The sequence below is a fragment of the Salvia miltiorrhiza genome, chromosome 7 (genome assembly GCF_028751815.1).
Source record: "Salvia miltiorrhiza cultivar Shanhuang (shh) chromosome 7, IMPLAD_Smil_shh, whole genome shotgun sequence".
NCBI lineage: Eukaryota > Viridiplantae > Streptophyta > Magnoliopsida > Lamiales > Lamiaceae > Salvia > Salvia miltiorrhiza.
In genome coordinates, this window is record NC_080393.1 from 960252 (window position 1) to 974362 (window position 14111).

At 35.8% G+C, this 14111-nt stretch overlaps 3 protein-coding genes across 5 annotated transcripts; 2 read left to right on the top strand and 1 right to left on the bottom strand.

The window, feature by feature from the left end:
- Positions 1 to 140: 140 nt before the first annotated feature.
- Positions 141 to 2231, bottom strand: LOC130991351 (F-box protein At5g03100-like). Of its 2 annotated transcripts, XM_057915518.1 has the most exons (3): positions 2101 to 2231; positions 1055 to 2022; positions 141 to 714 (listed from the first exon to the last, which is right to left on the bottom strand). In XM_057915518.1, the coding sequence occupies exons 2-3, from the start codon at positions 2003 to 2005 to the stop codon at positions 250 to 252; spliced, it is 1416 nt and encodes a 471-aa protein (XP_057771501.1). In that variant the 5' UTR covers positions 2006 to 2022; positions 2101 to 2231; the 3' UTR covers positions 141 to 249. The 2 variants fall into 2 exon arrangements, with proteins under 2 accessions (XP_057771501.1, XP_057771500.1); XM_057915517.1 differs by having other exon boundaries at positions 1055 to 2218.
- A 1720-nt stretch (positions 2232 to 3951) lies between these two features.
- LOC130991352 (putative F-box protein At1g49610) lies at positions 3952 to 6504 on the top strand. 2 transcript variants are annotated; one of them, XM_057915519.1, is made up of 2 exons: positions 3952 to 4905; positions 5880 to 6504. In XM_057915519.1, the coding sequence occupies exons 1-2, from the start codon at positions 3997 to 3999 to the stop codon at positions 6303 to 6305; spliced, it is 1335 nt and encodes a 444-aa protein (XP_057771502.1). In that variant the 5' UTR covers positions 3952 to 3996; the 3' UTR covers positions 6306 to 6504. The 2 variants fall into 2 exon arrangements, with proteins under 2 accessions (XP_057771502.1, XP_057771503.1); XM_057915520.1 differs by having other exon boundaries at positions 5883 to 6504.
- Positions 6505 to 8673: 2169 nt separating this feature from the next.
- On the top strand, positions 8674 to 10564 carry LOC130991353 (putative F-box protein At1g49610). Its single transcript, XM_057915521.1, has 2 exons — positions 8674 to 9740; positions 10097 to 10564. Exons 1-2 carry the CDS (start codon positions 8766 to 8768, stop codon positions 10304 to 10306), a joined length of 1185 nt encoding a protein of 394 aa, XP_057771504.1. The 5' UTR covers positions 8674 to 8765; the 3' UTR covers positions 10307 to 10564.
- Positions 10565 to 14111: the final 3547 nt, after the last annotated feature.

A 14111-nucleotide genomic window follows, 5' to 3' on the forward strand; every position in this document is an offset into this window, starting at 1 on the left:
TACTTGAAAAGACTCCAGATGAGATGTATATATAATTTGTTGTATTAAAGATACATTACATTTAAAAATTGAAGTTATATGGTTATTGCTTTATGTATAAAAGTTGACAATTTGACAGTTTCCCTGAAAAAATTAAAATAGTGATATTGCAATATATTCACAAGAAATGTATGACAAGCTATTCATCCATCTAAAAAAGACTATTAGTTTCTGCAATATTCTTGTGATTTAACACACAACTTGGTGAGATCAATATTCACTGAAAATAAACTGTGCAGCTGGAGAGGATTTTGGCATTCTGAGCAGCTTCTGTGATGCCAAAAGCAACAGCTTCGATGGGTGTGAAGGCGACGTGAATCCTTTTACTCGGAACACAATCCTTTCTAACTTGCTCGCGTATTTCAACAGAAACTCTAGAAACGGAAATATGACGGCACCCTCAATCCAAGTAACCTCAACTATCCTCAACTGCAGCAAAAATGGCTTAGGAAGATTTGCTTCAAACTCGAGGTAGTTCTCAGAATCAAAGCCCAGGTATTCTCGATAATCATCGTGCCTATCCTTCTTAGTAAATTTAATGACTAACTTCTTTAGTAGAGGGAAAATCTCAATAATACCTGCAAAATAACTTTCCTCGAAATAAAATCCGAGCTGTAGGGATTTGACATTAGGAGAAGATGAATTCATGCATCTTTCTATCATAGCTCCAAACACCTGTTGTCACAATAAGTTTATGTAAAAGTGTGTCTATAATTGGTTCAAAGCTAATCACAAATAATGCAAAATCTATTTGGTAAAGCATAACATCTTTAAAATGTGCATTGAAAAAGGCAAAATCTTAATATAATATGATTCACTAAAGAAGTCATTGATCAAATGTGAGATATAGATGCCGAATAAATAGAATTAAGAGAACATGATCAATAGGTATATATGTGTAGCTGAATGAACAATGAAATCTTCATCAAGTATGCTTAATATTTATGTGAATGTTGTTACTCTGCATCAATCTATAACAATGTAATCAATAGAAGATAGTTGAAAGAATCCAAACCTTGACGCAACAGGACACTAGTTTCACGCTTTCAACGTGTTGGATGCTTGGAAGAATTTGACCAAATAAATCTCCAAAGAAATGGTTTCTGGGTACAAAGCCATCCATCCCACAAAAGTTGTCACAATATGCTTCATCATAGAAATGTAGATTAGAAAACCCAAGCGTTGCACGAATTAAAGACGAGACATTCATCAACAAACACTTGTCATATGGACTTCCTTTAATCTCCAATGTTTCAAGATTCGGGGTCCAAATTCCCAGCTCTGTCGTATAAGTAGATGGATCATCGGCTTCATACAAGTACTTATAAATCGACAGCTCTTTCAAACTAGTAGATCGGATGCACAAGCTCTCACCTCTTTCCACAAAGGCCACGGTTAAGAGCTCCAACCGCGGGCTACCACACAATATCTGGCTAATCACGTGTTGAGTGACCCCAAAACCTTCAACTATTGTTAAACTCTTGAGATGATTCCACTGCACATCCCCATTGATTCTAAAGAAACAATTTGTGATCGACAACACTTTAATAGATGAGCACGAGTAGAGAAACTGCGGCACACAATGTATCTCGTGATCAGTATCGCCACTCCATGATACATAATCCTCTATCACCATATGCAAGTATAACTCTTCGACTTCATATTTCATGGCAAAACGCACCCACAAATCAACATCCCCGTGTATTGTTTCCTCGTGTTCCACTTCAACCTTGAATTTCAAAACCTTCACCCCATCCCAACGCGATAAAGCGCGATGAATGAAGATTCGAAGTTTATCTCTGGTATCAAACTGGTCAAAAAAATCATCAAAGTAAAGGAAAGGGGTGCTAGTCCAGAGGCTTTTCCAACGCTTCGATAGAATTGTTGTTCTAACAACTTCCCTCATAGGCAACAACCAAAATATGTGAAATATTACAGAGTCTGGCAACTCACTGAGTCGATCCATCTTCAAAATCAAATCCTCTAAAACAGAATCTAACTCAAAATTTACCTAAAACATATTTGGAGAAATATCACATTTATCAAATTCTCGAAGATTACCTCAAATGATCTCTCGGTTACTGCAGCGCCTAATCAACAAAGGCAGAGAATTCAAAAGCCGTTAGAGAGGATGTGGAATCGGACTTGAAGATACAATTTCTAGGGTTTTGTGTGTTTGTATGTTCTTCTTTTGCAATGGTCGAGTTAATTGTGTAATTTGCAATTGTCTTTGTCTTTTGATTTAATTACAATTTTTTTTCTGTTTTAATATAAATAAAAATAAATTATTGAGTAATTGATGAAACTTATTAATTGAAAATTAGTAATGTCCCACTACTTTGGGCACTACTGAGTTAAAAATATTATTAAAAGAAAAAGGGAAAGTAAAATCAAGCAACCCATTGAAAGCACAACGAAGCTAACAAAGGGTCGAACCTCATAAAAACTTTTTCGGCGAAAATTCAGAGGGACAAAATGCCAATGAAAGAAAAGAGAACCCGTCAAGCCCAGCCATAAGCAAGAAAACGAAGCCCGAAAGAGGGGCCAAACAAAGCACGCGCAACTGGAAACACAGACCGCACGAAAAAAGACCCAACACCAAAGGAGCCCGACCAATAAAAATTAGTAATGTCCCACTACTTTGGGCACAAAAATGAAGAAAAAATTAGTTAGTGTATAAAGTTGCTGGAAGATATTTAAAAATTATTTTAAATGAGTTGGCGTATAAAGTGAGTTGGACTCATTCTTAATAATATTTTAAATAATTAATTTTTTATTAAATATGGTATTGAACATTACTAGTGAGACGTCCTAATATAATAATGAGGATATTATTAATGTGACGGAGGAAGTATAAAACAACAAATTATGAATCTAATATACAAACTATGATTTACTAAGTTAGGCAAATACCAGTCTAGAGCTGTAAACGAGTAGAGTCGAGTGGAATATTAACAAGTTCAAGCTCGACTCGTTTAAATATTCGAGTGTTTCTGAGCTCGATTTGAGCTTTTGTCTTGTTGATGGAGCTCGGTTTGTCACCCCTTTGTTGAGTTTGAGCTTGATTCCTCATCTTGTGTGATATTCGATAATATTGATTTCGAGTTTAAGTATGAGCTCAACTCGTCGTATAAAATGATATTTAAGCTCAAATTCATTAAAAACTCATGAAAATTTTGAAAAATATTTAAAATATGCTCTTAATTTTAATTAATTCAAGCTCGACTTAGTTAAGACTCGTACAATAACTCGATCGAAGGTTCGTGAACATGCTCATCAATATATCCACGAACAAATGAATTTGAATATATTCACGAGCTCAACGAGCCGATTGCTGCTTGAAATCATGCTCGAGCTCGGCCCGTTCTACTATCGAATTGAGTTTCAAATGAGCTTTTTTTTAGTACTCCCTCCGTCCCAAACGAAATGTCCTGTTTTTCTTTTTGGGCTGTCGCAAACGAAATGTCATGTTTCTTTTTTTGGCAATACACTATCTCTCTATACTTAATATTTAAATAATTTCCACCAACCCACTTTATCTACTTTATACACATTTCTTAATCTCCGTGCCGAAAAGAAATAGGACATTTCCTTTGGGACGGAGGGAGTAGTATAATTTTTTTTTGAGATGGCTGAGAATTAAAGTTTAAAATAACAAAAAGCAAGATTTCTGAATCAAAATTACAAACAAAGGATTTAGAAGTTAGGCAACATATACGGCGCCTTCCTCGTTGTATGTTTGATCATTTCCCCAATATAATCAGGTTTTGAAGCCGCTGCATCTCATACGATCTGATAAACCGCAACCGCGCGCGCCTCCGCCGTGAAATGCTTTGAGGTAATTTTCATCCAATCTTCTTCGATGATTTTGTAAATTCGTGTATAATTTACCAGATTCTGCTTCTGAGCTTCAAATTTTGTAAATCTTATCAGATTAAAAAGAAAAAAGAAAAAAAGATGATCATCAATAAGGAGTCCTCTGCCTGCGATCTACTCAGTGAGTTGCCCGACTCTTTAATTTTCGAAATTTTCCGGTTTCTGCCGATGACAGATGTTGTCCGTACAACAATTCTGTCGAAGCGTTGGAATAACCTCTGGACCACCTTCCCCTGGCTCGATTTCAACGATCGTCGGCTCAAAATCGATACTGATAAATTCCGAGACTTCGTCAATGGAATAGTAAATTCATGGAGAGGGATGAAGATCGTGAGATTCAATGTTGAATTTCGCGAATCCGATCCTAATCTCAACAAGTCATTACCCAGCGACAGTGATATTGATTCTTGGATTCAATTCGCGACGGAGAAAAAAGTCGAACAGTTGCAGATATTTTTAGCCTACAAATTCTCAGTGCCGCAGTGCCTCTACTCGTGTTCATCTCTCAAAGTTTTGCAGATAATGATAAGTGATCCTCAAGTTCATGGCAATGTGCAGTGGGATCAGCTCAGGAGATTAACTCTCTTTGCCGAAGGCTTCACCAAAAACGCGATTGATCGGATTTTGCGCGGTAGCCCTCGGTTGAGAAAGTTTAATCTGATTCTTCGCAGCAGCAAGGGAGACTTGCGCATCAAATCCAGCAGTTTGAGACAGCTCAGTATCATAATGTTTTATAAGAAAGATGCTCGTGTTGTCGAAGATCCGGAGCTCAGAATCTGGGCTCCGAATCTTGAAAAGCTAGAGATTGGAGGAGTTCCATATAGCAAGTGTTTTTTGATGAACGTTTCTTCTTTAACTAGAGTGGCTCTGAACATTGATGGTCCAAAGAAGTTATTTCCTGGGATTGATTTTGTTGGAGAGACACTGAGACGAATTTTTCCGGCCATCAAACATGTTCAAAAACTCACATTGTCAAATTGGTGCATCAAGGTTCGTTTTCTTGGCAATATATGTATGGCTTGCTCCCCTTCCATTTATTTATTTGTTTATTATAGTTATTATGAATAGAGTTAATTGTCTATGAATACACTAATTATATCTAAATTTTGGGTTTTAACTAAATTTATTTTTTTGGTAAAAAAATACATAAATTTGTACTCTCTCTCCGTCTACAAAAAAAATTGTCATATTGTAAACGGAATGAGTTTTAGTAAAATGGGAGTGAAATTGTTAGTGGAGTAAGAGTTTCATTTTAAATTTAAGTGGAGTTCTGTGGACCCTGTTACTATAAATGAAAGTGACAAATTTTTTGTTAACGGACGAAAAGGGAATTGTGGTAAATTCTTCGAGGATAAATGGGATTTTTTATTTTTTTCTAGATTTGACCTGAGCCCAAAGTTTGCTGGCCAATAACTTGGTTGTCGGGAGTCCGATGGACCATTCGAATATACCGTTGGAAAACTCATGACGTTATCTTTCTAAGGATACTTTATATTGTTGAATTTTGGTCACCGGTAGTGGTCGAAAAATGGCATGAAAGTTGATGTCATGAAATTCTATATTTTTTTCTTTTTCTTGGCTACTTCTAGGGACTAAAATCCAAGAATACAGGTATCATTACAGAAAGCGAGCTATCACCAAAAGGTTTTCGACGGTACCATCGAATTAACAATTAGACTCCAGATAATTAAGTTATTAACCAACAAACTTTTAGAGTCCGGCCAAATTCTAAATTATTAAAAGTTCATGTATTTTTTGATCAAAAAAATTGTGTATAGTTAGTGTAATTATAGGTAATTAACCCTTATAAATATATACATACATATAAACAAATGTTATTATAGTATTATGTAACATTTTACAATTGTTACTTACTTACAAATGTTGGATCCACCCTTGCTTGCTTACATTATGATACATATATATATAGGACTCAATTTTATTAATGGAATATTGTGTTTTAGCAGGCGCTTGGAGCTATGAAAGGTAAACATATACTTAAACCTTTTCCCACTCCCAAGATCTTGATTCTCAATGTTTGTTGCGAAGAACACCCCGAAGAATACCCACAAGATTACCCAGAAGAATACCAACAACAAATTCTGGGTGTTGTTGAGATGTTCTCTACGTTGAGGAATTTAGTCCTTGTAACCAACTATAACGGTCTACCGGAACATTTCAAGGGCTGCCTCGTGTTCGACAAAAATCTCTCCATCTTGTTTCTGCTGCATCTCAGGACAGTTCATATTACTTGGACTATTGGTGACGACAACTCCATATCCTTTTACCGCGAGATAAAAGTAAGGAGTCGGATACACTGTCCGAGTATTTGCTCATGGCATCACAGAAGTTGTTGGAAATGGAAGTATCCTCCCCAACTGCGTAGCTAATATTTTGATCATGCTAAGTTATGTCTCAAGCATATGGAAGCCACATGAATAATTCAGGTAAATAATTGTTGCTTAAGTTGGGGATGGATGTCATTGGTATTATGGTTTTTGAAAACTTTTGGATTAAGTTGATGATGCTCTTTTGATTAATATATAACATAGTTGTTTGAGTTCTTGTGATGAAATTGAGAATACTTATCTTGCTACACCTTCTCCATATGTTAAATTAACGTAATTCCTTATTTTCTCATGATAAATTTGCAACAAATTATTCAGCTGTCGTTTGCTCCGCCTCTGCATGGCCATGGTTTTGGATTTACTTCGAAGTTTTGTCTATGTAACGATTCAATATTTGAAGCACCCCTAAAAGATGAACATGAATAGAGATGGACAAAAGCGGTTATTGAATTGGTTAACACACACAGGAGTTGAGCTAACTTTGTTTGATTTTAAATTCCATCGAAAGGGTAAGATTGGAAAAATTTAAGCACTGAAAATAAAAATATTCAATTATGCATATTATCAATCATCAAATGTAAGCGTCCCTTAAACTCATGGGAATGTTCTTTTTCGAAGAACTCAATTGCAACAAAAATCACAATATTTGCACCGTTTACGGTTTTTAAATTTCTTCATTTATTTATATAATTTATCAAAAAAAAATCACAATATTTGTGCATTTTTTTTACAATTACAACTTTTATCTTTATTTAGGGGAGGAGAAGCGGTGGGATTTGAACCCTAGACGTTTAGGGATAGAAGTTCGCACCATTTGGAAACACAATTACAACTTGACCCTATAATATTCAGCAGTTACACCATCACTAATTTTAAATTTTTAACAAATGTTTTCCGATGTGTGTGTTTTAGCACTGGAGGGAACCTTATAATGTCAAACTATTGAGGAAACCTTAATTAATTGTTATTATCTTGCTTCATCTTCTAATTGGATGAGTGAACTCTAGTTAATCCTAATTGGTCAGTGAATCATATTTTATTATCTTAAAGTTGTATTAAAACATAATAAATTAAAACTGAAGATGCGCTCCAACTATTCGACAAAATGCCCAGCAGATCATTCACACGTATTGAAGTGCTCCAACTGTTCGATGAAATGTCACATGAGATTGCAACCCTTCTGTTTAATTAAGATGTGTTTTCTATTTTAGTAATTATTGTATAAATAGATGTACTTTCCCTCAAATAAGAAAAAAAGAACAAATAATAGATGAAATTCCAAAACATATGCTACATATTTCTATATAAACCCCTAAAAAAACATATAACTAAACCATAAATTAATAAGTAAACAAGATACAGATATATACTGGAACCTTAATTTATATAAAAGCCGCCTCATCTTACTAAGTTAGGGTTTTCAGCTGCAGCACACAAACAATCAATCAATCAATCTTCGCTTTCATCTGCTTCGCGAGTTGATGACGAGATGCAAAATTCGCAGCTCATCAAAACTCGTGATCGACTCAGCGAGCGTCCCAACTCCTTAATTTTCCACATATTTTCGTATCTGCCGATCACACAAGTTGTTCGAACAACATTCCTCTCTAAACGTTGGGAAGATCTCTGGAAAACCGCCCCCTTCTTTTATCTCGAAGATTCCACGGCAAATAAGACTAATCAATTAGAAAATATCGCCGAGCTTCAGATGACTCACACGATGAGTGAGCTAACTTGGTTCAAATAGTTTGTTTTATATGTTGTGAGATCAGTTACCTAACCTGCTGATAGCAAGCTGCTCAATTGGACAGATAATTGAACTAGAGTTTGCTCAGTTAGGTAAATAACTAAATTAGAGTGCAGAATGTGGTGATTATAAGTTACTTGGATTGTTACTTAGAAAAACTTTTATTTAAATTTTATGAGCTTAGGATATTAGTCAATTTGTATGCAGGTTCATTGATTGGGTCAACTGACTAAAGGTATGGTGATGTGTGTTGTTGAGTTCGTGTGCTAATGTGATGAGAATTTAATAATACATAAAGCTTAATGCAAAACATACAACAATTTATGTTTGATTTCCTTAATTGAAGTACTTTCATATTTATGTTTAGTGTGATTTCATGGTATTTCAATTATTGTAATTTTTAAATTTAAATTAAATCAAAAATAAAAAAATTCAAAAGTAATTCATACGAGTCAACATGATGAACCAAACCAATGCAACAGTTAATTTATAAGTGGGCCCGAAATATGGACGAGTCAAGTTGAGGCTCAACCAATGTTGACGAAGACTAGGCCCACATTGAAGAAAAGAGTAAGGCAAATAATAGGGTTTACGAAGATATCTATATATGCTCTCTATATAATCGTCCATTCTCAATCAATCTCTTCAATTTCAAGTCAACTGCAAGTTAGCTACGGTTTTTAGTTGCAGCAAACAATCAAACAATCTTCCCTTTCATCTGCTTCGCGGGTGGTTGACTCTGCGTAAACTACGAGATGGAAAATTGGAAGCGTAGCAGAACTCGTGATCGACTCAGTGAGCTTCCCGACACCTCTATTTTACAAATACTTTCGTATTTGCCTATTACACAAGTTGTTCAGACAACAATCCTCTCTAAACGTTGGGAAGATCTCTGGAAAGCCGTCGCCTGTCTTAATCTCGACGATTCCACGATTAACTATTTCAAGGATCTTGCGCGAGCTCGGGACTTCGTTAATCGGGCATTAGTGTTGTGGGACGGCGGCAATAAGATTCAGAAATTCAAGATTGATTTTGTAAGTACTAATTCTCTAGAGCCGTTTGTTGACGACATAATCGATATTTCGTTGGGCTTCGCAACGGAGAAATCAGCGGCGAAGTTAGAGGTTCATCTGCATCAGATTAATTCGACAGAGAGATCGAAGTATAAATATTTGGAAAATTATCACTTGGTGCTCAAGTATCTCTACTCGTGCTCATCGCTTGAAGTCTTATCGCTCAAAGACTGTAGCCTTCGGATTCACGAGAATAATAATGTGAAGTGGGATCGGCTCAAGAGTTTAACGATTCATGTGGATTTACGTCGCGTTGAGGACGACGTGATCAGCCAAATCTTGGTTGGAAGCCCTACGTTGGAAGTGTTTGCGTTGTCTCTCACAGACATTAATGCAACCTTAGTTGGGAACTTGTGCATCCAATCTACTAGTTTGAAGAAGCTCTCGATTGTGAATATGATGGAATTGGAGCCGTGGATGGATAATCAGCTCGAAATCCGAACTCCGAATCTTGAAACCCTAGAAATTTTAGGGCTTACATACTTCAAGTTTCCGCTGAATGCGCCGACTTTGACTGATGTAACTCTTGGATTTTGCCGTGACGAACATGATTTGTACTCTGATGAGTTGGGCAAAATGATTGAAGAAACATTGAGCCAAATTCTTCCAACCAGATATGTTGAAAGTGTCACCCTATCGAAGGATTGGTGCGGCAAGGTTAGGTTCTTTAGCCACTATTTTTATTTATGATGGGATTAATTAAGATAGATGAGTAGTTTGAAGACATCACCATTAATTTATGATGGGATTAGATGAGTAGTTTGAAGATATCACCATTAATTGATTCTAATTATGCAATGTCTCAAAAGGTAAGTTTGTAAAGAAAAAATTATAATCATGTAAAAATTTGCCTTATAATTAAAGTCTACAATTTGTATCGAATTTAGAATTTGGTGGAGAATCTTTCGGCTTCAAAACAAATACGTACAGAAAAATGCTTATTTTAATGATAATCCGACTAATTGTTGCTTATTTTGATGACAATATCACTAATTGCTGTATATATATTTCAGGACCTAGGAATCTTGACAAGTATATGTTTCGATTATTCATCGTCTTTTCTCATGGTCAAGTACTTGGAAAAGGATCAGTTCTTGGAGAAGGATATGTTTTTTTTTTCGAAACAGGAGAAGGATATGTTTGGTTTCACCTTTTCCCATGTTGAAGATGTTGCAAAGCAATGTCAATTTCTCAAAATTCGAATAAATAGCCGCTCTTCTTGAGAGATATTTAGTCTTCATTGAAGAAAAAGGCGATGACGATGAAGACGAAGATGATCAACAGTCACTCAAGTTTGAAGCAAATCGCCTTCGTTCCTTTCTGCTGCACAATTGATTTTCATGTGAGCACTCATGATTATTTCTTAAAAGGGACATAGAATTCTTTTGTAAATTTCCTTGATATGTTTATTTTTAGAATTGAGAGTTTAATTTCTTTGCTTTTTAATTTCTTTTTTGAGATCTTTGGAGTGTTCTTCTTTCATTTCGTCTTATTCGGTCGTTTTGGTTGTTTGCTTTGTAATTGATGAATACTCTTTTTTCTTTTGTTGGATTTTTCTCGTTCTCTGTCCGTAATTAAATCCTGTGCCACTCCCTGTCCCAACCTTAAAACTACACCGTTTTGGATTTAAATTATTTTCCTTTCCTTTTGCTAACATTTAATTGAAGGATTCACACATATCGGCTCGGCTGATTGAAGCCACGAATCTTCTTCTTCCTCTTTGTTGGCCCAATTCTCATTAATTCTCCTCTGACCTGGCCCAACTTCCAGGCCCAAAGTAGTTCCTCGGCCCCTTTTCAAACCCTAGCCCGCTGCCCCATCTGATATACCCCCACCTCACTTAGCGCCGCTCCCAAACCCTAATCCCTCTCTCCCTCACACTTCCCCCTTCGTCTTCCCCGCTGCACCGCCCTTCCACCACCCGTCTTCTCGTTTCCCACCTCCACCATTAAGGCTTCTCCCTTCTTCCCGTAGTTTTTTCCCTCACCAAAACCTCTATATAATCTGGTCCTAATTCCGCACAGCGATGGGAAGATCTTCCGACAAAATTTAGAGAAGGCTCTGCTATTCCTTCTGTGAGATTCCTCTCCTGTGTGTGAACGAGGTCTTCCCTTTGCTGTGAGAGTTATCGCCGGATTCCTGTTTGGTGATACTCTGTGTATGTGCAAGCCATCGGAATCCTGTCCATCGGATTCCTGCTGCTGGTGGCTGTGCAATCGAGATCTGGGTGTTGATCTGTTCTTACTATCGCCTGAGTCGTGATCATTGAGCTGCTGGAAGAGTTGCTACCTTGTGTGGGAAAAATCTGAGCCAAAGTGTCCCGAGGACACATTTTTCCCACCTCGAGTTTCCTTTGAATTTCTTCTTTCTTACATGCTTTAAGTTTTCTTTGTGTTTCTTTTTACTTGCTGTATTTTCTTTGTAATTTGCAGGTACTAAGAGGTAAAGAAGAACGAAGAGAGTCGAGAAGTGGACATTGGCACTTGAGTGTGCGGCAGGACGGTCGGGAACCAAGCGGTGAACCCCCGGCTAGGCGAAGATACCCAATACTTCTCCAAACTAAATCTACTCTATTCTCTTTGGAAAATTTCTCTCTTCACCGAAAAATGAGGATTTCATATTCTGCACAGGATTTGCTTACGGATATCCAAAATCAATTTTTTTCTTGTTTCAATCTTTTCTTCTTCTTCTCCACAAGCTTCCATGCTCATCCATCCCTCTATGACAGAGCACATCTTCCATTAATGATATATATTCAAACAAGATTTGTAACTTTTTTTCATTTTCCATCCTTTTAAATCAGTGCAGCCTCTCTTATTATATAGTTGGGTGCTCTTATTTCCCATCCTTTTGTATCTCTTGGTAGAACAGTACTTATCTTTCAATTTTTTATTTTTTATTTAAAACGGTCGGTTTTCTCATGTCCACCAAATGTTCGATAAATTTACATACTTTGGCAGCGAAGAGTTTTCGATCGATTAACAAACAAGGAATTTCCAGGAACACAACAATAATTCTCACTCAATCAAGAATCACAATAACACAAAAATACATAGAAAAAGGGCTGAAGAAACCAATCCATGACTTGAGGCAGGAAAATCACAAAAATAAAATAAAAATCAGAACACTCTGTTCTTCAAACGACAATGACCATCAGACTCTGTTAATTAAGAATTGACGAAGAACTACAGAAATAAAAGAAATCCATTTTACCTCGACTTCTTTGCCTTCCCGTTTAAAGCGGAATTTTGTCTGCGAATGTACAAGCTTTTTTCTTATCCATCAATCTGACATTTCCTATTTTTAGGAAGTTTTCTGTTTTCGGTTTTTCTTTTATAAAATAATTTAATTTGATTAACCTTAAAATAAGTAGATTTTTGAAGAAGAAAAATCCAGTTCTACACGTAATAAATAATGAAAAATAATTAAAAAAAATTTAAACTTTCGGACTTTATTGAAAGGTCAAAAAAAAATTATTTTCAAGGATTTGCTTTTGTCATCGCCTGCATTTTCATCCTTAGTGAGTTTTCTCTTCATTCCCAAGATCACTTTCATTTCATGAGATTTTGTAACATCAATGATTGTATCTATTTTTTTTTTTTATGATTTTTTTGGATGTAAATCTGTAACTTTGCTATCTTGACGAGGGGAAATGGGAGAAATTAAGAGAGAAAAGAGGGAGTTAGAGAAAAGAGAGAGAAATAGGAAATTGGATAATTTTTATATATGCTGCAGTCTAAAAGTAGTTGAAACCCTAACAACAAAATAATACTCCCTCCCTCTTATTACAAATATCTTATTCTTTTTTTAGAAAATATTATCTCTATATACTTAATATTTAAATAATTTTCAGCAACTCATTTAATCTATTTTCTATACATTTCTTAATATCTCGTGCCCAAAAGTAATAAAACATTTGTAATGAGACGGAGGGAGTAGATAAAAGCGTTACCCCTGAACAACTAAATAAAATAACAACATAAGATCAGACAATCACTAAAGTTGATACGATCACCATCAATGGTGGCAGGGACGAATCTAGAATTTTTTTATTATAGGGGCACAAAATATATATAAGCATATTATAAATATAAAATATGTTTAAAAAATTATACTACATAATAATTCAAGTTTATTAGAATTAAAATTTACAAATTTTTATTAAGTGAAATATTTGTATGATTGACCATCGAAAATCTCTTTCTCAATGGGATTTGAAATGCATAGCTACCATTTATCTTTCATCTTACTGCGTAGATAATTTTTTATGATATTCATTGCAGAAAATACCCATTCAAACTATTTATTGGGATTTGAAGATTTAAAGGTTTATTTATTTATTACATACTTTAATTATATATATATATATATAATTAATATAATTAAATAAATAAATTGTGGGGGCACGTGCCCCATGGAAGGCAACGTAGATCCGTCACTGAATGGTGGAGCAGCTCAAACTCCAGAAATCAAGAGAGAAGAGAAAGATTTGATAAACATCAACCAAAATATTCATTCCATTCATATAAATTTAGAGATTACATTATTTATATCTGATAATGAAAATTTAATAGGCGAATGGGCTCGAGCATAATAGGGCCAAGCTATGGAATTGGGTTGGGCGTATCAAAAGTCCACGTGAATGGTTGAATTTTCTCCTCTTTCAGCAAACCGAAAGAACCCTAGCTCACTTCTTCTCCAATCAAGTCCTTTTTCTCTTTCCTTCCTCACAATGGCTTCCTCGGCTTTGTCTCTCCGAACATAACGATGTTTCCGACAGCCTCGATCGACTGAGTGAGTTACCCGATTCCTTAATACTTTCGATTCTTTCGTTTTTGTGTTCGACGAGAGATGCTGTTAGGACAACCATTCTGTCCAAACGCTGGAAAGATCTGTGGACCACCGTCCCCTGCCTTCACTTCCAAGACGAAAACCCTGAGTTTATTTATGGGGTTATTGCAAAATGGAGAGGTGCCAAGATTCAGAGTTTTCGTCTTCAGCATCGGTGGTCATCACCTATGAGTAGCT

Bases quoted from the DNA above. Each gene is read 5' to 3' on its own strand.
- LOC130991353 (XM_057915521.1), top strand. From the start codon at position 8,766: ATGGAAAATTGGAAGCGTAGCAGAACTCGTGATCGACTCAGTGAGCTT. The intron at 9,741-10,096 runs GTTAGGTTCTTT...TATATATTTCAG, and splicing joins CGAAGGATTGGTGCGGCAAG to GACCTAGGAATCTTGACAAG.
- LOC130991352 (XM_057915519.1), top strand. From the start codon at position 3,997: ATGATCATCAATAAGGAGTCCTCTGCCTGCGATCTACTCAGTGAGTTG. The intron at 4,906-5,879 runs GTTCGTTTTCTT...ATTGTGTTTTAG, and splicing joins TGTCAAATTGGTGCATCAAG to CAGGCGCTTGGAGCTATGAA.
- LOC130991351 (XM_057915518.1), bottom strand. From the start codon at position 2,005: ATGGATCGACTCAGTGAGTTGCCAGACTCTGTAATATTTCACATATTT. The intron at 715-1,054 runs GTTTGGATTCTT...TTGTGACAACAG, and splicing joins TAGTGTCCTGTTGCGTCAAG to GTGTTTGGAGCTATGATAGA.